General features: G+C 44.9%; 1 protein-coding gene and 1 long non-coding RNA gene across 11 annotated transcripts; one reads left to right on the forward strand and one right to left on the reverse strand.

The window, feature by feature from the left end:
* Positions 1-6,416: 6,416 nt before the first annotated feature.
* Positions 6,417-21,949, reverse strand: ZBTB24 (zinc finger and BTB domain containing 24). Of its 10 annotated transcripts, XR_012324778.1 has the most exons (8): positions 21,803-21,949; positions 20,160-21,143; positions 17,344-17,511; positions 16,761-16,844; positions 15,993-16,076; positions 8,489-10,620; positions 8,234-8,315; positions 7,438-7,456 (listed from the first exon to the last, which is right to left on the reverse strand). XR_012324778.1 is itself a non-coding variant. In XM_019929560.3 (7 exons), the coding sequence occupies exons 2-7, from the start codon at positions 21,112-21,114 to the stop codon at positions 6,736-6,738; spliced, it is 2,094 nt and encodes a 697-aa protein (XP_019785119.1). In that variant the 5' UTR covers positions 21,115-21,143; positions 21,803-21,947; the 3' UTR covers positions 6,417-6,735. The 10 variants fall into 10 exon arrangements, 5 of the variants coding, with proteins under 5 accessions (XP_019785119.1, XP_019785120.1, XP_019785122.1 ...); XM_019929560.3 differs by lacking the exon at positions 8,489-10,620 and having other exon boundaries at positions 6,417-7,456; positions 21,803-21,947; XM_019929561.3 differs by lacking the exon at positions 8,489-10,620 and having other exon boundaries at positions 6,417-7,456; positions 21,698-21,829.
* A 6-nt stretch (positions 21,950-21,955) lies between these two features.
* LOC109548981 (uncharacterized) lies at positions 21,956-22,570 on the forward strand. Its single transcript, XR_012324780.1, has 2 exons — positions 21,956-22,111; positions 22,234-22,570. It is a non-coding gene; the product is annotated as an uncharacterized lncRNA (long non-coding RNA).
* The last annotated feature ends 757 nt before the right edge of the window (positions 22,571-23,327 follow it).

Here is a 23,327-nt window from a genome sequence, read left to right on the forward strand (position 1 = left end):
CCCAAAAAAAAAAAAAAAAAAAAAAAAAAGAATCACATTCTAGGGCTTCCTTGGTGGCGCAGTAGTTGGGAGTCTGCCTGCTAATGCAGGGGACACGGGTTCGAGCCTTGGTCTGGGAGGATCCCACATGGCGCAGAGCAACTAGGCCCATGAGCCACAACTACTGAGCCTGCGCATCTGGAGCCTGTGCTCCACAACAGGAGAGGCCGCGATAGTGAGAGGCCCGCGCACCGCGATGAAAGAGTGGCCCCCGCTTGCCACAACTAGAGGAAGCCCTCGCACAGAAACGAAGACCCAACACAGCAAAAATAAATAAATTAAACTCCTACCCCCATCTTCTTAAAAAAAAAAAAGAATCACATTCTAATGTTTTTGCAAATAATCACTCCAGCAGTGGCCTAGGTCAAAAACCTGAGCCATTAAAACAGGATCCCTTTCCTCTAATCCACATCATGTTCTGTCTTCCTGCAATGCCATCCTTACTTCACCTCCTAACTTTTCATCTCCTGAGCCTGGAGTCGGAAACTAGATCCCTAGCACCGCAGGTGACGGTTCTAAGCCACCCTATATATGACTTTACACCTGTAGGTCAGCGTGTTCAAATACCACAGCCATGGTCCTGGGTCAGGAGCCATGGCTGCAGTGTAACCAGGCAGACACAGCTCCTAATGTAAAAATAATTATCAGCTGAGACCAAAGTGTAGCGTGCTGTGGACGGATATGAAAGTGTGGCTTGATTGAGATCAGAGGGTCAGGGAGGATTAGAGGGTGAGGAAGCAACACTTGAACTGAATTCTGACAGATGTGCAGACGTTAGTGAGACAGAGAGTAGGGGGAAGAAACCTTTCAAGCCTGAGAAACTGCCTGCCTTAAAGCCTAAGGCAGGAAGTTGCTGGGTATGTTTGGGGAACAGCTAGGAAGACAGTGTGGTTGGAAGTGAGAATGGGGAAGGGACCCAAGAGGAAGATGGGTTGGGGATTTTATTCTGAGTGCAGTGCGAAACTGCAGGATTGTAAGCAGAGCAGAGATAACGATCGTGTTTGCGTTAATAACATGATATCCACGCACTTAGCAAGGCACTCTGCTTGATGCTATGGGCACAATGGTAAGCCCAGACAGATCACCATTTCCAGCAGAGAAATGGGTGAGGGAGGGGAAGAAAGGCAGGCCTTGGCAGGAGTCCAGGCAAGAGGATATGGTGATGGTGTAGCAGTTGGGATTGAGAAGTGGATGGACTCAAAATATAGTTTGAGATGAAACTGACATAACTTGATGACGGATTGGGAGTGGGGGTGAGGAGGGGCCCATCAAGAATGACTCCCAGCCTTCTTTCTTGGCTGGTAAGAGTGAGAGAATCGAAAATTTCAGTTTCTCATTCTTTCTTACCCTTCCCTGCAACTTTATCCTCTATATGCCGCTTTTTATTCAAATCCCTTCCCCAGAAGTCAAAGTGTGATGATTGCACAGACTCCGAGATAACACAGGCGACAAAGATTAAAAATACAAATATGTTCAAGATCTGTTTACTTTCCCATATTTTTGTTATGAGAGTACTTTCATACTTCAAACATTAAGATTATAGGAAAATCTGTTCAGAAGCCACTTAATCATACTAGAATTATCTATGAGAGGTAGATTTTTAAAATGTAAACATTCTTGTTTATATCCCTAATTTAGCCTAAGGACACTTCAGTTTAACTTTTCATCTAACAAGGATAAAATACAAATGAAGTAAAACCAAGAGCCAAACTATTCATTTGGAAAATCTTCAAATCCATATTTTAAATCGAATATTATGGATATTAATTCAAAATAAATAATAAATCTATGTTCTAAGACCGGGGAAGTTCCCTGAGCTCTGCTCAAATTTTTCCCTTTCTACATAGTAGTAGAAAGGGATTACAGTAGTATTTTTCACTTACATTAAAAAAGAAAAAAGCTAAGATCTCTTGCTAATGTTACCTAAACTTGTTACCTAAAAGCTTTCCTACTCTGGTACATTTCCAGTGAGAATGGTGATATGTGCACATAGTCCAGTCAACTTAAGTGTTTGTTGCTTAATTATGTGTAAAGAATTTGAAAGCAAGATAAACTATCGCAGTGACATTCCAGCTTCTTTTAGAGGTCATTCCTTTATACCTGCTGTTTACAAAAGGCAAGGGGGATTTTTTTTCTTTTTTAGAGGTAATTCCTCCAAACCTGCTCTTTACAAAAACAAGACAAAGCGTTTTCTTTCAATTCTTGAGAGTTTAGGCTTATTTTACTTTGGAAACTGAGGATGAAATTTTACCTGAGTACTTATAAGGGTAACAAAAATAAAGTAAATCAGACTTCCCTGGTGGTGCAGTGGTTGAGAGTCCGCCTGCCGATGCAGGGGACATGGGTCCGTGCCCCGGTTCGGGAAGATCCCACATGCCGCGGAGCAGCTGGGCCCGTGAGCCATAGCCGCTGAGCCTGCGTGTCCAGAGCCTGTGCTCCGCGACGGGAGAGGCCACAACAGTGAGAGGCCAGCGTACCGCAAAAAAAAAAAAAAAAAAAGAAAGAAAGTAAATCTGCCCAAAATATAAAATATCCTCAATCAGAAGTTTAAAAAAAGTTCAAACAGAAGTTCAGGTTAATTAAAGCATTTTCGCTTTAGTAGTAACGTACAGCCAATTGGTAAATTTCAATTAAGCTTTAAATGAATAGTAGTAAAATACTGACCTAAGTATTATTAATATGGTAGTTACTGCATTTCTGTAGAAAGATTGTAACTTTTACTATTATTGTTCTATGTAAAAAGTTTATGATTGTATGCTAAAATTTCAGACAGACCCTCAATTTTAGTCTAAAAGGTTCTATTACATAAAGCAGATCATATGTAAAGAGAAACCCAGCTTAAAGTTTCAAAAGGCTGATGGTATTAAGCCCATCTGGTGGAAGCAGCCACCCCTGTGCCCCAGTTCTGGCTCTGCCACTTACTGTGTGACTCAGGCAACGGACTTCATCTGTTGGGGCCTCAGTGTTCTCATCCATAAAACAGGCATAATAATATTACCTCGTAGGAATGTCATGAGAATTAAGTAAAATATGATTGTGCTGCAAATGGGTTACAGGTGTGTCCCAGACACTGCTTCCCGCCTCACTCCAGCTGTCGTTGTTACTGGCTGAATTGTGTCCCCCCTACCAAATTCACGTTGATGTCCTAACCCCCAGTACCTCAGAATATGACTGTTTGGAGGTAGTGCCTTTAAAGAGGTAACTAAGTGAAAATGCGATCACTGGGGTGAGCCCTAATCCAGTATGAGTGGTGTCCTTATAAGGAAATTAGGACAAACACAGAGGAAGCCCATGTGAAGACACAGGGAGGAAAAGATGGATGGGAGGCCTCAGAAGAAACCAATCCTGCCAACACCTTGATCTCAGACTTTCAGCCTCCGGAATTGTGAGAAAATAAATCTCTGTCGTTTAGGCCACCCAGTCTGTCGTATTTGTTATAGCAGCCCTACCTAGCAAACTAATATGCCGGTCATGGCCAGCAGTGCCTGGAGTCCTCTAACTGAAGGGTACTGGATAAGTCTTTTTTGTGCACCATGGTATGGAAAAGGTTTCAGAAGCCCTAAGATACAGACCTAACACACCTGGCTTTCCTCCTGGCCTACAGTAAAGACTCAATATGTGCCAGATATTGTTATTATTCCAATTTATGAAAACCTAGGTGTAAGCATCTATAATGAGACTCTCACATTCCTCAGCATCATTTAACCGGTTGCTCACGTTTACAACACAAGAACCAAATGCAGAAAAATACACAGAGGAGAGGTAGAAAGAGGAGTTTCAAGAAACAGAGGGCCAGGCACAAGAACAACAGCTCATTTTGATGGCAAGAGCTCAAGTCTTCCCAAGGCTAGCCCTCTACTGACAGAAAACCAGAGATTCACCTGCAAAAGTGACAAGGTCGTTTCAGCAGTCTGAAAGCACAATATTCTACTAATCCCCAAGAAGTACCATTTGTATTTCTGCACTTATTAAAACAAGTATTTAAATTGTGCAAGCTTAGTACAAAATAAGCTGTGAAACAATTAGCCAGCAATTTCTCAGACACAATAGAAACATTTTTACGTACGTGTCATTTCCTTTGGGTGAAGTCACCAAACTTTAAAATTGAGGATGCCACCCTGGCGGTTAAGACTCCATACTCCCAATGCAGGGGGCACAGGTTTGATCCCTCGTCGGGGAACTAAGATCCCGCATGCAGCACGGCGTGGCCAAAACAAACAAACAAAAAAGCCAATGAAACCGTAAAATTGAGGATTTCCTTCAAAGGGGCAGAATGTGTATTTGGGACACAGAAGAGAGGCTTGATTTATAAAGCTATCCTTTTCTCACTTCCCTTTGACAGCTGGTCAGATAACCCAGAACTCTTCCAGAAGAGATTTTTATGGCTGGGACTGGCTCTCACGCTAGAGATGGGTAGGCCTGTGCCACAGGAGCCCCTAGCCACCTGTGGCTACCAAGTGCTCACAATGTGGCTAGTGTGACTGAGGAGCTAGGTTTTATTTTTAATTAATTCTAATATAAATTTTAAAACTGATACTTGTTTCAGTTATTGGGGAAAAAATTATGTCTGAAACTACTTGAATATGTGAATCTAGGTTTTCAACTGTAAATTGTATAAATCCTAAAAACAGATCAAGTGTGCCCCATGAACATTAGCGTCCAAACTGAGTGTGCAGTAAATGTAAAATACACACCAGATTTTGAAGACGTAGTATGAAAAAATGAATGTCAAATATTATTATATTTTAATATTGAATATTTACATGTTGAAATATTTGGCACATGTTGGATTAAATAAGCGATTTTATTAAAATTAATCTCACTTTCTTTTTATGTTTTTAACGTGGCTACTGGAAAATTTTAAATTACACATGTGGCTCACGTTACATTTATCTAAGCACAGAGGCAGACTGTCATAAAGCTAGTTAAACTTGACTTGTAAACAGTCATATGACCATACTTCCTGAATAATTATCCGGCTACCCAGAGTGAGTAGTTAAGCATTTATCTGCTTTAATACTATGTATCTCCTGGAGAAAATGTGGGCCAGTAGGCTTTGAAAAGCTGGTAAAAACCCTGCACTTCAACAATAAGGTTAAGGTAAATAGTTTAAATGACTAAAGTCAAGAACCTGAAATAATATTTAGGGCATAAGTGTATTTGTAAAAATTATATCTCTAGTCAGGCCTAATTTAACATACCTTGGTTGACACATATAAATCATTTATGAATTTCTGAATTATATACAATAAAGTATACTTTGCTAGATATGTTAGAAAACTGCTTTCATCTTCTCTCAAACCTCAACTATTCTATATTACTTTAACCTCCCAACGCTTATTTGACTCAGGTGGAAATCAAAGATCTCTAAAACAAAGAGTGACTGACATGAAGATCCTGTTAATTTTAGGGGCGATTACCCCTACTCTCCACCAGCATTATGTTAATTAACATACACTAGTGCCCACCTTTTCTCAAAAATCTTCTACCAGTTTACTTGAGAGAAAGTGGTCAGCGTATTCAATAACAGGCTGAGCTGGAAAAAACGTAACCCAAACATAATTTAATCTTCTGACGATTATTTAAAATCACACAACTACAGACACACGCTGGCTACTAAGTCTCTGAGGCTCAAAATTAATTTTAAGATTGGGAGAATTTACTTTTAAAAATTGTGTGTCTATTTTGTGAGATTTAACCTACTTTGCAATAAAAATAGATTATAAGTTCCTATCTAAAAAGTTATCAGACACAATACATAGATCAACATTTTCAGAGATCAATTAGAATCCAGTAGAGTATATTTAACATAAATTACACTGAATTTTATATTCCAGGATAATTAAGAAAGCTTTAACTTCACCATGGAGATCAAATATCAAAGCTGACAAAAATTCAGAATTTATTTGGGGTGAATATCTTGATCCAATTTCATACTTTCATTAGCCTTTTAAATTAAATTTTTAACAACCTGCTTTTAAAAAAACATGTAAATCTGTGTTTCTCAGAAAAGTCGAGTTTAGAATTTAAAAAAATAATCCTATTCTTTTGGCTTTCTTGTTTTGTGAATGTTGAGTTAAAATAGACATTTAGGTCATGTTGTCTTTGACTCTATCTTAAACACGACATGATGAGCCCACTGTACCACACAGAGATTAAACCTTGAGAAATTACTCTGTCTTAGGGGATTGGAAGTTATTAAAAGGACAGAGTCCCCAAAGTTGTAATCTGTCATATTCGGCCCCAACTTGTCTTATAGTGGCAATTGTGTTGCCTAAGGGGGAAGGGACAACGAACCATTGTACCCAATACAACATATGATTTTCTTCGTTCTAAAAAATAAAAAATATAACTGGAAAAGTCAGTAAGACCATGACTATGGCTGTGAACATTTAATACTCACAGAAAAGTTTAATGCAATGCCCCCAAAGAAAAGTTACACAAGTCTTTAAGAGATGTAGTAAATGAAAACCATTCATCAATATTGAAATGCTAAATCCAAATCAGTATTAGATATAAGACACGATATACACATCTTGCCTCTTGGATGGACGCTATCGGCTGGCTCAGTGAGCTACCACATCTCTGTAAGAATCTGTAAGTGAGCGTTGCAGAAAGCCTGACTTCAAGCACACAATCCAGTCACAGCGGGCTGACGGAGAAGAGGCCGACGGAGCAGTCAGGCACGTGATCGGGTCAGCTCTGCTCCTGGCTGAGCGGCGTGGACTGGGGCACCTGGTGGGCGGGTGGTGGTGGAGCAGGCTCCTGTGTCAGCTGTAGGTGCTGAGCCGGATCTGAAGCGCTTGCTAAATGGAGCTCCCCTGTTTGCTCTTGATGGGCGTGAAGATGTTCCAGAGTTTCCTTGGAAAGTGTGATGACGTGCACTGGCTCGGTCTGTGAGGGTTCCATCTGGCTTTCAATCATATTGAGGCTTTGAATGTGTTCTGTTTGCTCCTGTTGAGCTGAAAGAATTAAGTTCTGCAGTTGCTCTGGCTGCTGCGTGAGCAGGGTGAGGTTAGCAGCCTGGTCTGCCGTCATGTTCTGGGAACTCTCTGCAGTGACGATGCTGATTCCTTGGCTAGGACCAGGCATGAAGTTGATGTTATGTACAGAATCAGTTACAAGAAGCTGAATTTCCTGCTCTCCGGAGGTAGAGAGTTGATAGGGCTGCAGCTGAAGAATATTCCTGACCTCTTCAGCATTATTATTGCCGGAAACGCTGCTGGCATCGGACGCGTGTTTCTCTTTGCTATGAATTTTTAAGTGAGCCTTCAAGTTGTCTAAGCGAGCAAACTGTAAGTTACACTCAGGGCAGGAGAAAGGCTTTTTGCCCGTGTGCAGAATGCAGTGTCTCCTCTTGGCACTCGAGTCAGAGAAGGATTTGCCACACACGGTACAGGAATATGGCTTTTCTCCTCTACGAGAAAATATACATTTCATTTTAAAAACAGGAAGATATGTTTATCACTTCCTGATCATTTAGGGAGAAGCAGTCAAGAAGAGAGGAAAATCAACCTGACTGGGAAGCATAAGTCATGGGTTCTCTTACTAACTTAAGTACTTGGACCAAGTCACGCCTGCCATGGACTTCAGTTTCTAATCTTAAGAAAAAAAAAAAGAATGGCAGGGAGGGGTGTTTGAGGACAGGTGGTAGATGGGGCTGTGATGCTGGGTCAGATATGATAAAATTTGATGATTCCACAGTGTGTATTTCAGATAAGAAGGTAAATAGTAATAAATTACACACCAAGTTCTTTTTTGTTTTTAGCTCTCACAGCCAATTTTTAGATTCTAGAAGGCAAATAAATGTATATGATTGATTTCAATATTAAAAATTTGAGTAGCCCCTAATTATCTGTGTTAGAAGAACTACTAAATCAAATCTGGAAATAAGTTGTATGAACAAATAATTTATTCAGAAAATATTAAATATTTAGTTTTGACTGAAGATAAATCAAAATTTAAGAAATGCCATCAATAACGCAAACTTTTGCTGGCCAGAATCAGTTTTCCTGATTTGGCCTAAGTGAGGAATTTCTTTATTGAAAAGATAAAACAAAATAATAAACTGCCCAGGAACTTCTACTAGAGTAATAATTTGGGGAAAAGGACTATATAGGGACTGTTTGTCACCCCACCGAACGCCAGGGTTGGATGAGGACTCCGTGTGAGAAAAGGATCTGCAAAACTTTACCGATGGATCCTGATGTGGGTCTGAAGAGAACTCTTTGCTGTGAAAGATTTGCCACAGATTTCACAAGTAAATGGCTTCTCACCTAAAAAAGGGGAAAGCGTTCAGAAATATACATCCAAAATAAAACAAAAAGCAAAAGCCACCCCATAGTTTCACAATATAAAAAAGAACAAAGGCACGTGTTCGGGTCAGCTCTGGAACCCTCAGTAAGCATGAGTGAATGAATGAAGCACTTAGCGAGCACCTACTACGTACCTGAGCACTGTGTCCTAGATGCCAGGAGGATACAGAGAAAGTGGGTACGGTTCCTTCCCTCAAACACTTAAACACTGAAACAAGGGGGTAAGTGATTCTACAAAGGACACACATTCGCTCCTGTACAGTCCACCCTTAGGTAACTTACACTCCCACACTTTACTGCTTGACCTTCCCAAGGGCCCCTGAGTACCAGGGTGACTTGTGGATTATCCACATTTATATCTACCTTCCCAGTGTATCCAGAACCTGACCACTTCTCACCACCTCCACTGCCACCCCTGGCCCAGGCTGCCATCACCTCCCTGCAGCAGCCTCCTTGTGAGTTTGCCCACTTCTGCTCTGCTTCCCTGTCGTCCACAATGAATGAGGCAACTGGAGTGACCCTTTACACAGTCAGATCCTATCACGCTCTGCTGCAAGTGCTCTAATGGCTCCCCATCCCATCCAGAGATAAAAGCCAAAGCCCTGGGCCTACAAGGAATCACAGCTCTGACAGATCTGTCCACCCACTGCCACTCCTCACCCCAAACCTGCCTAACCTCACCAGGTACTCTCCCCTGCTCATCACACAGCCCCTGGAGAGGCCCTGAACACCACACCCCAAGCAAGCCACGCTCAGGGCCCTCGCACTCATCATCCCCTCCCTCTCCCTGGCATGTCTCCCCCAGGGTCTCCCAGTGTGGTTCACTCTCCACACTGCCTTCAAGTCTCTGCTCAAGTGGCACACTACCAGTGAGCCTTTATCACCACCCAAAGCACTGCCCCAGCATGTCTTGGTCCACTTCCCAAGTCAGTTTTCCCACAATGCTATCGCCACCTTATATACTGTATGTTATTTATTATACCTCTCTCTCCCAGTCTTATGTAGGATGATCTGTGAGTCTGCCTACTCCTAGGACCCCAGTGCCTAGAACTGGGCCTTGCACACTGTTCCAGAAATCCTTGTTGAGTAAATGAATTTCACAGAGTGGGAACTGAGGCCCACATAAGATGTCGTGACTGCTCCGGACCCCTAGTGGGGTCTGGCAATTTTTTTTTTAAGAAATAGATTTATTTATCTATCTATCTATTTATTTATTTACGGCCGCATTGGGTCTTCGTTATTGCACACAGGCTTTTTCTAGTTGCGGCGAGAGGGGCCTACTTTTCATTGCGGTGCGTGGACCTCTCATTGCGGTGGCTTCTCTTGTTGTGGAACACGGGCTCTAGAGCGCAGGCTCAGTAGTTGTGGCAAACAGGCTTAGCTGCTCTGCGGCATGTGGGATCTTCCTGGACCAGGGATCGAACCCGTGTCCCCTGCACTGGCAGGCGGATTCTTAACCACTGAGCCACCAGGGAAGTCCCTGACAATTTTAATAAGGCTTCAACAGCATTTATTTAGCGCTAGTTTATACACTGCACATACAATGACAGACTGCCATGCCCTCCAGAAATGCAACTAAGTGATCCTAATGCAGGCAAGGGAACTATGAATTTGAAAAAAAAAAGAAGAAAAAGAAAAAAGAAAAATCCCACTTAACTATATAACAAGGGATGAGTGAAGTGGGGGATGGTCAGGTAGCTTCCCTTTCACAGCATCTACTAGAAAATTCAGGTGAGATGTTTCCCCAAGTTCAGTCTAGGCAGAGGACACTTATGACAATTTGGGTGAGTCTGCGTCTTTGCAGCAGTAACTCTTACCACTCCAAAGGTTAAAACCAGGCCACTGTCATTCTTTCCACAGCTTTCCAACCAGAGCTGCGTTCTATTCTGATCTCGGTTTTTCTCCCTCTCCCAATTCCAAGACTGAGTACCTGCTCTGTCCGCCTGTCACTGTAAAGTTCTGTGTGGGGAGCACATACAACAACGTTCACGTTAGCATTCAATTCCATCTGGGGTTGCAACACCTCAGGAATTTTGTTGGCAAATGTTTTCAATACTGGAAACTCTTTCCAGAAACATCCTCGAGCACAGTAAGAAGGCAAATTTTCCTAGCCAACGTGAATCTGGGGAAAGTCTTCCTACTCCTCTGGTTCCTAACTTGTTCTGGTAATGGTTACATGGCTCCACTGCCTCCGGTTCACCGACACATTCCTTCTTCCTTTGCCTCAGCTCTACAAGGATGGGCGGACCCTCAACAAAGCACGGAGCTGAGAAACAAAAAGGAAACAAAAGACAGGATCACAGCCTCAAAAAGATACATGTGGTAATCAAGTACAGCGGCAGGGCTGCAGCTGACTGAACACTCAAATGAGTGGTATCAACAATTCTGCGGACAGGATGCGTGAGGACGAGGCAGGAGCTGGCTGGACTGGAGAGAGGCCCCATTCAGGTACTAGGATAAGCAGAATGACCAAACAGCGGGTGTCGGAAATGACCACAGGGAGGACAAAGAGGGATGAGGATTCACTCTGACGAGCGTGGGACCTAAAAGGTGAGGCCAGGCCACGAAGAGCCGTAAATTCCAGGCAGAGGACCCGTGGAACTTCTGGACGTTTTTAGCAGAAGACAGACAGGACAAAGTACTAAGAAAATATATGTGGGGACGGTGGGTAGGGGCGGCTGTAGGAATCTGTGTAACAGTCTAAGCCACAGTGCCGAGGCCTGGACCAGGAGGTACAGGAAGCAGACAGAGAGGAAAGAGAAAAGGTGAGGTGACAGGGCCTGGGTGGCAGCGGGGCCAGAAGGGAGTTGGTTACAGGAGGATCAGACAATGGCAATGAAAGGACAGGGCAGAGACACGAGTGCAGGTTTCACCCAGGGGGATGCTGACAGAAATATTTAAGTAACTCAGAAGTTTTCCTTCCAGACCCTCTCCTCAGCTGTGCATGCCCCGCATCCCACCCCACTCTGACGACCTGTGAATCCCCATCCCAGCTCCAGAGGGCACCGACTCCTGCGGGCTTGTTGGGTAGCATGGCCGGGTTTCCTACCCCACTGGCTAAAACCCACGTGACCATCTTGGTTAACGCAGCAGCGTCCAGCCCCTGACCCAGCCAGGCCCGACAGTCCAGTCTGCTCCGAGTGCACATTCGACTGGCAATCTAGTTCTGTACATCTAAATTCCTCAAACAGCTGCTTTCGTTTTCTTCACAAATCAACAACGTTCACTGTAGAAACCTCAAGTAATACTGAAAAGCACAAAGTGTACAAAAAACACTCAGAATTCCCCTGTAGACTGCCACCTCACACTGTGATGAAACCTTTACAGGCGTCTCTGTGCACACACACAGGTGATATACCATGTACACCATGAGATTGGCCAGTGCATGCTGGTCTGTAACGTCAAATGGGAATGGAAAATTCATCTTAAAAAAATGGTTAAAAACAAACAAACAGACATTTTAAAATGGTGTTTTGTGTTCCACTATGTATCTTGTCCAAAATTTACCTAACTAATCCCTTACTGAGGGACATTTAGGTCACTTTTAAGCCTGTGATATTATAAACAATCCTGCTTACGTTGAACATCCTTATGCAAACATCTTTTCCCAACTGGACAGCTTACCTTTTGATTCACATTGCCAAAGTTCTTTCCAGGAAGTTCCCAAATTCCCTTCCCATCAACAGAACTTAAAGATGCCCATTGCCTCACATATTTGTCAACCTAATGGGCCAAAAGAAATGCACATTTCTTTTTCTCTGACAATTAATGCAGTTAACATCGTTTCAGACGTCTACTGGCCATTCCTATGTCTTTTTCTGTGATATGCCTTTCAGGTCCCCCTGCCCAGTTTTCTCCTGGGCACTCATGTTCCCATATTTGGGCTATTAACACTTCGTCACATATGCAGTGACTCTTTTTTTCCCAGACTAAAAATCTCGTAAGTATATCTCTTCTGTCCACTCTCTTAACTTGAAGGCCTTCATCTTTCTTCCCCAGAGCCTGGTAACTGGCTCATCCCCAGGACCTTCCCTCTCTGACCATCCTCCTTGGGCTGCCTGAGTCCTTTTCAATGCACGAACCAAAATATGCCTCCTCTCTGCCCAAAGACCACCCCCCGCTTCACCAGGGGCCTGCCCCTTGTCAGCAATCTCACTCTAGCTGTTCACCGTGGAATTCCTCACTACGGCCCTCGGATGCCAGCCTCTCACATCGTCAACCCCACGCATCCTGTTCCTGTCTGGAAACACCTCTTCCAGCTTCCTCTGTCTGTCTAGCACTTACTCTGGCTTCAAGACTCAGGTCCTTCCTCTGGGACGCTTTCCCAGACCTTCCCAGGGAAAGTGAAACACTTCTGTCCCTATGTTCACACCTCTACTGGGGCTCGTATCACACTGTACTGAGGTTCTTACTAGATCACATGTAAACTCTGGAAAGGTATGTTACACTGAGGGACCCCCAGTTCTCTCAAAGTTGGGGATGAGCAACATTAAAGGATAGTCTGAAAACATGGCTGAGATTTAGGAAGCTTCATATCCAATCCAACAAAATGAGGCTGTGAATGAAAGCTGTGGCTCAATTAACTGTGTCACAGGCAGGGGATCTACCTGGGAGTAGTGGGAGCCCACAGGGGAGGATCAGTGTTTACCTAACACCACACAAGGGACAGGGACACTGGAGGGCTGGGACTCTACTGCGGTCAGAGGCCATGCACCAGGCTTCTCCATGACCTGGGCTAATTCTCTGAACTTGCTCCCAGCTCACCAAGCAATCTTGGGATCACTAACTTGGTTTGCAGGTACAGTGATGTCAGGAAGGCGGTACTGCAGACAACAGAGAGGTGCAGTCCCTTTGTTAAGTGAACACACTCCTTTGCTTGGCATGGCTTGGCTCAGTTCCTGAAAGCCTGACCAGCTCCAGGTATGGGGAAAGAACTGAGCTGCAGCGACCTCGTTGGCACTGCCTGTCACCTTGCTTCCCTTTCAAATTGCATCCATCCCCCCCACCCCCGCCACTGAACATGCCCTCTAGGGAAGAAAGCACCTCTTGTTTATCTCTGATTTTTTTGTGCTTGGCAAAGGATATCTAACCCAGAGAGAGTTTGCACTTAAAGAGCTAAGAGAAGAGAGTCTTGGTTTTCCCATGGGTGTGGCCCTCTCGGCAGGACCTGCCTGCCCTGCTGGCGGCTGTCCTCACCACTGTCCATGGAGGCTGAGCGCCAGCTCTGCCAAGCAGCCTCTCCCAAACCTTCCTCTCTGCCCGGGGAGCAGGCAAGCGGCACCCCAACTCTTTTCAACACCAATATTGTGCATATTCTCCAGGCTAAGGACAGAAGGGTCACAGTCTCTGCTTCCAAGAGCCCAATCTTTTGACGGGTTTGACCTCTTATCTCTCAGTCAGACAAAAACTTTACAGAGTCCCTGTCATCTCCTCTCCCACCCATCGCATCCTCCACTTCTCTCTTCTGCTCCTCAGGGTAGTGGGTGGAGCAGAGTTTGCTGGGATCCTGGAAAGAGGACTCGTGCTTTCACCCCCAGTTCAAGGCCTGGTTCTCCTCAGAAAGACCAGAAGCCTCACTGACACCTTATGCTCAGAAGATGAAACGTCTCACCCCGGGCACTGCGCCACGTAACCGAGACAGCTTGGCTCTCCTCCACCTCCGCCCTCCCGCAGAGGTTCTCTTCACAGCCCCATATGCTGCCTACAGGCCTGTGTGTAAGCACGGGAATCTCGACCGCTGCTCGCGGTGCCCCCTGAGCTCGGGCACAGATACCCAGCCATCTCCTCCGCTCGTGCACCTGGGTGCCAAACAGACGTCTCACGCCCCATGTGTCTAAAGTCTAACTCTCCATTTGTCCCTCCGTCTTCCCCGGGTTCTCACCCTTCCAGCTGCTTCCGCCTCCCCTCCGCTCACCCCCATATCCAATCACGGGCCCATCACGGGAGTCTTCCTTCAGAATACATCTGGCGCTGGGCCACTCCCCGCCTCCCCACCACTGCCGCCCTGCACCAAGCCCTGCGCCAAGCCCCTGTCTGGCACCGCCTCCTAATGGGTCTTTCCACCCTCCTACGGGTGCCTCCGCCCCTACCTCACCCCTACGGGCGCCTCCGCCCCTGCCTCACCCCACACCGGAGGCTGCTGTGATCCTATTAAAATTCTCTGTTACATCATGTCACTCCTCGCAGTAAAGCCATCCCGTTCAGAATAAAATCCAAAGTCTTTACTGTGCCTTCACAAGTTCTTAGGCCTAAGCGCACACTAGAAAAACCTGGGGAGCTTTTAAAAATGCCAATTCCAAGGCCTCATCCCCAGTCACTTCGATCAGAATCTCTGGGGGTGGGACCAGGCTTTGTCTTTTTAAAAGCTTCTCAGGGGGTCGAAGCACACAGCCAGGCCGGGAACCCCGTGTCACACGGGCTCCAGCAGCCTCTGATGTCCACCCACACTACACACTCCTACTCCCACCGCCCCGGCTTGCCTAGAACGCTCTTCTCCGGGGTAGACACGATGGCTCACTCACTCCCCACAGCAGCAGATCTCCATCTAAGATGGTACCTCATCAGCAAGGCCTTCCCAGACAAGCCCCCATGTCAAAGGGCAGCTCCCCCTCCTGCCTCCTGCCCCTGCGTTTAGTCCTTCAGAGCACTTATCCCCACCTAACAGGTTACTCACACGCTTGTTCTTTGTCTCCTGTTTGAATGTTAACCCCTCAAGAGCAGGGGCTCTGTCCATCTCAGGCAGTGCTGTATCCTCAGGGCCCACAACAGGGCCTGGTACCCAGTGCCTGGTACTGTTCAGTAAATATGTGTTAAGTGGATGAATTAAATTTCACAGAACCTACGAATGATGTCTGTAGAAAGACTGTATAGAGATCCATTTTCATAAAACTCATACCTTATGAGATATTTAAGAAAGTAAATGACTTTGAGAAAAATTGTGTTTTCAAAAAAATGTCCAAAGCAACATAAAGCAATCTGATATATAATGTTGGTAGACAATTTAACAGAATCATTAAACTATCAATCTAGAATAGGAAGCTTTTCTTAGAAAAACTAACAGGTTTCTTTTTAAGAAATGTTTCTTTTTAAGAAATGCTTCTTACCCAAAGTTCTAAAAGGCCCACATTTTTACTTTTCTGATCTTAAATGAAAGAATTTGACCTGCCCTAATTGATCCTGCCTCCTCTTCAACCTGGAAGCTGATTTTTCTGGAGGTGGTGATGCTTAAGTTCTAAGTACTGGTTCTAGGAGAGAAAGCGGAAAAATCCTCAGTGCCTGTGCTGCCTTAGTGTCTGCTTCGTTTTCTAAAAAGTTTATCTTGATAATCTTCAATGCTGAGGTAAATTAAAATTTAAACACGCAACCTGATTCAGACTTGTACTATTTTGTGGTATTACATGAGGTTTCATTTATGAACAATGCTCGGTAAGTACGCTCCATTTTGCTAACCTACAGACATGTGATGTCCCCACAGGATTGTGTGACAGCATTCTGCCTGGGCTTTTTATGGGACCTACTTATAAAATTCCCACACAATTTACAAAAACACAGTCTGAAGAGGGGACTCCCAGTACTTCATTTCTCGCTCCCCTAAAAACATAAAGCACACTAGAAAGACAGGGTGAGATGGACTTTTACCTGTGTGTGTCCGCAGATGTTTCTTTAGCTGAGACACATCCATGAATTTGCGGCGGCAGTGGTTACATTCCGGTAACGAGTGGCCTTGTCGCAACAATAAAAAAAGTGTCAGTGCATATATGCTGTCCCTGCATTTCTTCAGTGATTTGTGTTAAAGCACTTCCCTGAAAAATAATCACTTTAAATATGGTGCTTTAATAACACAACAATTTTAAAATTAAATTTGGTAACAGTTAATAGTTTCCTAGGCATCTCGACTCACTGCTTCCCCATCAGAGGTGGGACCCTTCCAGTCTCCCTAAGTGTTATCTCCTTTTTCCCTCAACGCACTGGTGTCACTGTGGCCAACCGATCTCAGATGATGCTCCCAATCCCCCCTCCATTTATTATCAGTTGGCAGGAAAGAAAAAAGGACAATAGGTGGAGTCAGGCTGCAGAAAGCCTGGACTGACGGCTATGGGGTGGTGACACCTCTGTCCAGGCACCACTAACAGCTAATCGACTGGTGCCCTCTTAGTCAACTGGTGCCTTGAACAATACCAATTTTGCAGGGTTTCTGCGTGTGGCACCGAAACTGCAATATAAAAATTTAATATAAATCACAAGGTAGCAGAGAGTAACCCAAGGACACCTAATTTAGATTGCTTTTTAAGAACCATTTCCCTAAAAACTCATTTATCTTCTACAATATGAACCTACTGTTTCGGAAACAATTTGTATTTGCGTTTCTCCCCCAGCCAATCCAAATTTTCTCTCACTGTATTGTACCTGTATGAACTCGGTAATGGCTCTTTAGTTGTCTTTTCTGGCTGAAATATTTTCCACACTGATCACATGTAAAAGACTTCTGTCCTGCCAAACAAAACACGCAAAAAACTATAAAGAACTGGAATGCTCACTAATAAGGTAAGTATCACAGTGGGCCCAGATCCCCATTTTCTACAAATAACACAAGTGACTTGTCTACAAACCCAAATGCCTTCAGAGTCTACCACAGTAACATAAATGTGCAAAAGCATGTAAGGCAACAGGGAGTGATGGAGACCGGGGCAGAACTGGAGAATTCAAGTTCCCCCGCAAAAGCATCCAAAGTAAAATAATTCTAAACTCTGGTGCTTAAACAAGTCATGACTGCACACTGCACTGCCGGCAGCCAGTTTATAAACCCTAGTTTAAGGCTCAATGCTGTGCAGAACTCTAAACTACACTCTGACAGGTGCACAATTCTGTCTTTCAACGGTATCATGTGGGGAATGATACGAGGCTGAGAAAAGACCATTTAGATCACGGTAATGCCCACCCCAGGAATGGGAATCTGGTGGCAGCTGGCTCCCCGGCGCAAGCCCGCTACCTGAGTGCAGGCTCATGTGCTCCAGCAGCGAGTGCTTGGTCGTGAGAGCCTTGCTGCACACGGTGCAGGTGTACGGCCGCTCGCCTGTGTGCATCCGGGTGTGGACCTGCAGGGAGTGCTTCTGGGCAAAGCCTTTTCCACACTCATTACATTTGAAAGGTCGCTCCCCTGGAATAAGAGCCCCAGAAACATGATGTAAGTAAGAATCTGCACATCCTTCTGTCCCCTCCCAAATTAAAACAACAGTGAACAGGAGAGACAACATCAGCAATAACATTTTGCAAGATGGAGCTAGACGAGTCCTACACCAGCGGTGAGGAACGCTGAGATACACACAACCTAATTTAAGACAGAGCCTCCACAAGGAGGAACTGGTGGCACCTGTTATCTCTGAAAATAGGGGTGAGGGAGGATAAATGACAGTCCATTTCAAAGGTAGTTAGGCCCCCCAGGTCCAGTCTCCTACTCCACGTAACCAGGAGACTGACCCTCTCCCCAGCAGAAGATGGAGACTGTTCTCTGAAGAGGGTAAATCGGATGAAGGATCTCTGGACTAGGGGTCTCAGGGTTAGAGGTCTCCTAGCGCAGTGGAGCCACTACGACAGGGAGAGCAAGTCAAAGTTCACATCTGGGATGAGACTCCCCCCAGCCTTCTGCCCCCTCCTGCGCTAGACGCAGGCAGCCAGGCCCACAGCCCCCAGGTGGGAGGTGGAGCATCTTCTCCTGGAATGCGAAGGGCCGGCAGTAAGAGAGCTGAAAATGTGATGCCGGGTATCAGCAAGATGCCTGCAGGCCCTGTCTACATCTGCAGAGTTGCCAGTAGCTTTTAGCAAACCATTCTTGCATGTAATTAAACATGACTAAAAAAAAATCTTTTAGCAAACCATTCTTGCATGTAATTGAACATGATTAAAAAAAAAATCACCAGACAGTCAAGGAAGGTCTTTAGTAGTAGAAATAGATACCAAAACGGATAAGAGAAAAAGCAGCTTGCAGAAAACAGACTACCCAGAGTGAAGAAAGCATTAAAAATTAACAAATAAGTAAATGTTGTTATTAACAGGCTCACAGAGGATTCTAACTAAAAACAAACAAAAAAAGAATTTAGAGAACAAAAGAGCTCCTAGAAGTAAAAAAAAATAAGAGTAGAAATAGAAAAACAATAAAAGTTGAAAGATAAAGTGGAAATCTCCCAAAAAGTATAGCAGAAAGTGATGGAAAATAGGAGACAAAAGATAAGAAAATGAGAGGATGAGTCCAGGAGGTTCAACATCCAAATGGGAGGAGTTCCAGAAAGAGAGAGCAGAGGAAACAGAGGGGAATCATCTATGAAATAATTCATGAAATTTTTCTGGAACTAAAAGGTGGTTTTCCAGACTGTATGGATCTACTGGTAACCACTCAAGTGGAAGAAAAGAGACCCACACTAAAGTGATTCAATGCAAAATTGCAGAAACCACTGGGAAAAGGGAAGATGCTACATGCTGTTTTCCTTAATGAATCTCGTAGAACTATTTAACTCCTTAAACTAGCCTCTGTCACAGTTCAACAAGTATTTCTCAAGTGTCTATTGTGTTCAAAGAACCAAAATTCAGGGTCTCAGTCTATCTGTACTTAAAATCTCCGGGGAGCTTTTAAAAACACCAACACTCCAGGCAATGAAATCAGAAGCTCTGGGGCTGGGACCCAGGCCCTGGTAGTTTTAGAAGCTCCCTTGGAGACTAAAACATGCAGCCAGGTTGAGAACCACAATGCTGGATGCTGCCAGGTCATAAGACAGCAGGCTGCTGGATGACAGGTTTTAAGTACCAGACCCTGTACTTATGCTTACAATTAGGTTGAGGGGTAGATTACAGGTATATAACTACAGCCTGACCCAAAGCAGAGTGAGTTAGGTACGTTAAGAGAGAGCTCAAAGGAGGAGGGATTTCTGGCTAGGGCTGCACTGTCAGCCTAGCCACCATCTGAATGGTGGCTATTCAAATTAATTAAAATAAAATATTCAGGGGCTTCCCTGGTGGCAGAGTGGTTGAGAGTCCGCCTGCCAATGCAGGGGACACGGGTTCATGCCCCGGTCCGGGAGGATCCCACATGCTGCGGAGCGGCTGGGCCCGTGAGCCATGGCTGCTGAGCCTGCGCGTCCGAAGCCTGTGCTCCGCAACGGGAGAGGCCACAACAGTGAGAGGCCCATGTACCGCAAAAAATAAATAAATAAATAAATAAAATAAAATATTCAGTTCTTTAGTCACACTCACCGCATGTCAAGTGCTCAAAATACGCAAGTGGCTAGTGGCCACCAAAATGGACAGCATAGATATAGAACATTTCCATACTCACAAAAGAGCTATTGGCCAGTACGGGGCTAGAGAGACCAAAAAGGAAAAGGCATTTACAGCTAGATGGCTGAGTGAGAGAGCTGTCCAGACAGATCTGGGCAAAAACACAGCTATGGTCAAGATGAGGAATCTTCAAGAATCATAAAGCATATTAACTTTGGCTACAGCTTGATTCCTGGACATTCAAGCCTTGAACCAACAACTTCAAATAAGTAGAGAGGTTCTGGAATCAGGTTCCTTGGGTTCAATTCCCACCTGTCGCTACATGGATGCCCTGGGCAAGTTACCTTCAGCTTTCTAGACTTAGTCTTTGCATCTGCACAATATTAACTGTCTCACAGGACTGTTGTGAGAATTCAATGCAATAACATGTATACTTTATTACAATGCCCATCACATAGACATCGCACAATAAATGAAAGCTGTTATTATTGTTACTTCTCCAAAACATATTCCAATAAGCTGTGAAAGAGTAATTACCCGTGTGGCTTCTCTGGTGGATTGCTAAAAAGTGATTATACTTAAACACTTTGCCACAGTCTTTACAACGGGCCTCGGGGCCACCAGGGCGCTTCCTCCTTCCACAGACCCTCTTGGCTGAACCCTGGTCGTCTTCATCCCCAACTAGTTTATAATCTTTCAGTTTGACGGACCTCCGAATCCTCCGCTTGCTGCACCGATTCTGGTTGTCCTGCCCATCCTGGATCTTGGGATCACAGTTCTCATCTTTTTCAGCTGGCATTTCCTCCCCTCTACCTGGCTCACAAGCCGGCTCATATTCTTCCAATTCTTTTGCTGGAATCTGTTCATTCAGTACACCATCGTCTCCCTCTTTAACCACAAAGTTTTGTCTATTCTGAACTGAATTGTTCACTCTCAGCTGTATTTCTTCCTCTGCAGCCAGTTCTGATTTCCCCTCCTGCAGACTGTTGACTTTTCTTGGTCTTCCCCGTTTCCGCTTTGGATGACCATTTTTCTTATTAGAAATAACAACCACTGGAGCGCCAGCTGTGTTCAAAGTCGGTGGCTTTGGGGAGCTATGATTATTTTGAAAGTCTGTGTAAGCCTTTACCAGGTCATAGACTTTTAAGAACTGGGCAGTAGCCAGGATTTGTTCTGTACTTTTCTCACTGGCCTGGAGACAACCCGTGTAGATAAATTCCAGCAGGATACTAAACGTGTCGGCAACCATGCCTTCCAGCATATAAATGGACTGGCCAATCTCCCCCTCTTCAGCAAACATCATTGAGAAGTATTCACTACTGGCAGCAAGTAAGGCTTTGTGGGCCCGGAAATGCACATTCTCCACGATTAAAGTAATGTCACAGAGGAAGCCTTTCTTCCTCTGATCCTCGAAACTGGCCAGGATGGTGTCACTGTGAGTGTCTGAGTGTACAACCAGCTGCCCAGAAGGCTCTGATGATGTTTCTGCCATTTTCTTTAGAAGCCCAAGAAGGATTAAACCTGAAATAAGAAAATAATGTTTAAAAAGGAGGAGGCATTCTCTAACAAGATTAATCCCAGCCCAAAGGAACCTACTAGTCACTTCACTTTGTTAGCTAAATTTCATCATTTACCACTTTTAAAAGACTATTTAAAAACTTAGCTTTGGGTTCTCATTCCTATTGTACCATTACCCAGCTGGGTGAACTTCCGACATCCACGTGACCTCTCAGGGTCTGTTTTCTGCTCTGTAAAATGAAGGAATTGAGCTCAACCATCTCTAAAGTCCTTCCCTGCACTAACTTTCCATAGTTGCACAAATAGAAGAATGAAAACTACAGTGTCGTCGATTTTACATATTATTAGCCATTTTGTCTGTGACACAAAAATAGAAAGAGTGAAGAAAAACAAAGTGAACTGGGGTAGCTGCAATGAAGTAATAATAACGTATCCGGCCTCCCTCTGGAAAGGCGGAGCGGACCGCCCAGGCTGGCGCCCGACGGTGCGGGGAGCTGAGGGCGCGCGATTCCCCGGAGCCCGCCGAGCTGGGAGCGGGCCGCGGGGGAGGCCCCTACCTCCGACCCTGGACCTCTTGGGCCGGGCCCGCGAGCTGCCGGCTGGGGAGGGGTCGACACGGCTGCGGTGCCGCGCCACCGACGGATGGCCAGTGGCGGACCTACCTCTCCGGACGCCCGGCAGAGTCCAAATCGCGGGTGGCCCACACGGGGCCTGGCGGGCGCACCCACGCCGGGCCCGCCCAGGCCCCCAGCTCCGCCCGGCCAGCCTCTGCCGTCTCCGGGCCGCGCGGCTTCCGCCCCTGCGCCGCCGCCGTCGCCGCAGCCAACACGGAAGCGCCGGCGCCGGGACCCGCCTGCGCGGACGCCGGACCACGTGGCGCGCGGAGACGCCCGGGGGCGGGGCGGGGTGGAGCAGAGCCTGAGGTCCCCGGAGGCGCCGCCAACGGAGTCCTGGCAGGTCTGGTGTTTGAGGTGAGTGGGGGGCAGAGGGCAGTAGCGGCGTTGTCCTCTGCAGTTATGGAAGTTTTATATCCTATTAGTGGCTCACTGACACCTTAATCAATTTAGTCTTTTCTCCTTTCTGGACGCTGAAGCCGGCTTTCAGGTCTCTCATGTGTGCCGAATGAATGAAAGCGCCTTTACGTTCACCGTCATCGTCGTCAGCATCAGCATCAGCATCAGCATCAAAACCATCATCCAATGCCTGAGTCCAAGGGCCTGAAGAGAGAGCTGCAGTCAAACAGATCTGGGTACTGAGTGATCTTGATCAAGTTACTTATCCTGTCAACCTTGTTTACCTTACTTGTGAAATGGAGAAGTTGACACCAGTGCCAACACTGGGTGGCTGTGGGGTAAACAAGATTAAGTATGAAATGGGCTTAATTGTTTAATTCATGTCTACTATCATTAAAATGATCATTATTGTTCAGACTTTCAGCATCTTTCTTCAGTAGACTATTAAGGGTTTCTAACTAGCCTGAGTTGCAGTGTTGTTCCCTCCAATACACAGGAATACAGGAGATCTTTCCAAATGCAGATCACATCCAGAGACTGAAGTCACTGCCCTGCTTAGGATCCATTTCTGGGCTCCTTTTTCTGTTTCATTGATTTATTCATCTATTCTTTCCCCAAGACAATTACAGTAGCTTATACTCTTGTAGTCAGGTAGTGTTAGTCTTCTGACTTTGGGCTTCTCCTTCAATATTGTGCTGGCTATTCTGTGATTTTTTGCCTCTCCAAATAAACTTTAAAATCAATTTGTAGATATCCACAAGACAACTTACTGAGATTGTGATTGGGATTGCATTGAACATATAGATCAAGTTGGGAAGAACTAACATCTTGACAATATTGAATCTTCCTACTCAGAACATGGAATATCTCTCCATTTCTTTAGTTCTTTGATTTCATTCATCAGAGTTTTGTAGTTTTATTCATATAGATATTTTACATATTTTGTTAGATTTATACCTTAGTACTTATTTTATTTGGGTGCTAATATAAATGGTATTGTGTTTTTAATTTCAACTTCTACTTGTTCATTGCCAATATATATGAAAACAATTGATTTTTGTATATTAACCTAATATCCTGCTATCATGCTGTAATCACCTATTAATTCCAGGAGGTTTTGTTGTTGTTGTTGATTCTTTTGGATTTTCTATATAGTCATTGTCATCTATGAATA

This window comes from Tursiops truncatus, chromosome 12 (assembly GCF_011762595.2).
Source record: "Tursiops truncatus isolate mTurTru1 chromosome 12, mTurTru1.mat.Y, whole genome shotgun sequence".
Lineage (NCBI taxonomy): Eukaryota > Metazoa > Chordata > Mammalia > Artiodactyla > Delphinidae > Tursiops > Tursiops truncatus.

Coding starts and splice junctions, on each gene's coding strand:
- ZBTB24 (XM_019929560.3), bottom strand. CDS start 21,114: ATGGCAGAAACATCATCAGAGCCTTCTGGGCAGCTGGTTGTACACTCA. Junction 17,512..20,159: donor CCACCAGAGAAGCCACACGG/GTAATTACTCTT, acceptor CTCTTATTCCAG/GGGAGCGACCTTTCAAATGT. Junction 16,845..17,343: donor GCACATGAGCCTGCACTCAG/GTAGCGGGCTTG, acceptor TTTGTTTGGCAG/GACAGAAGTCTTTTACATGT.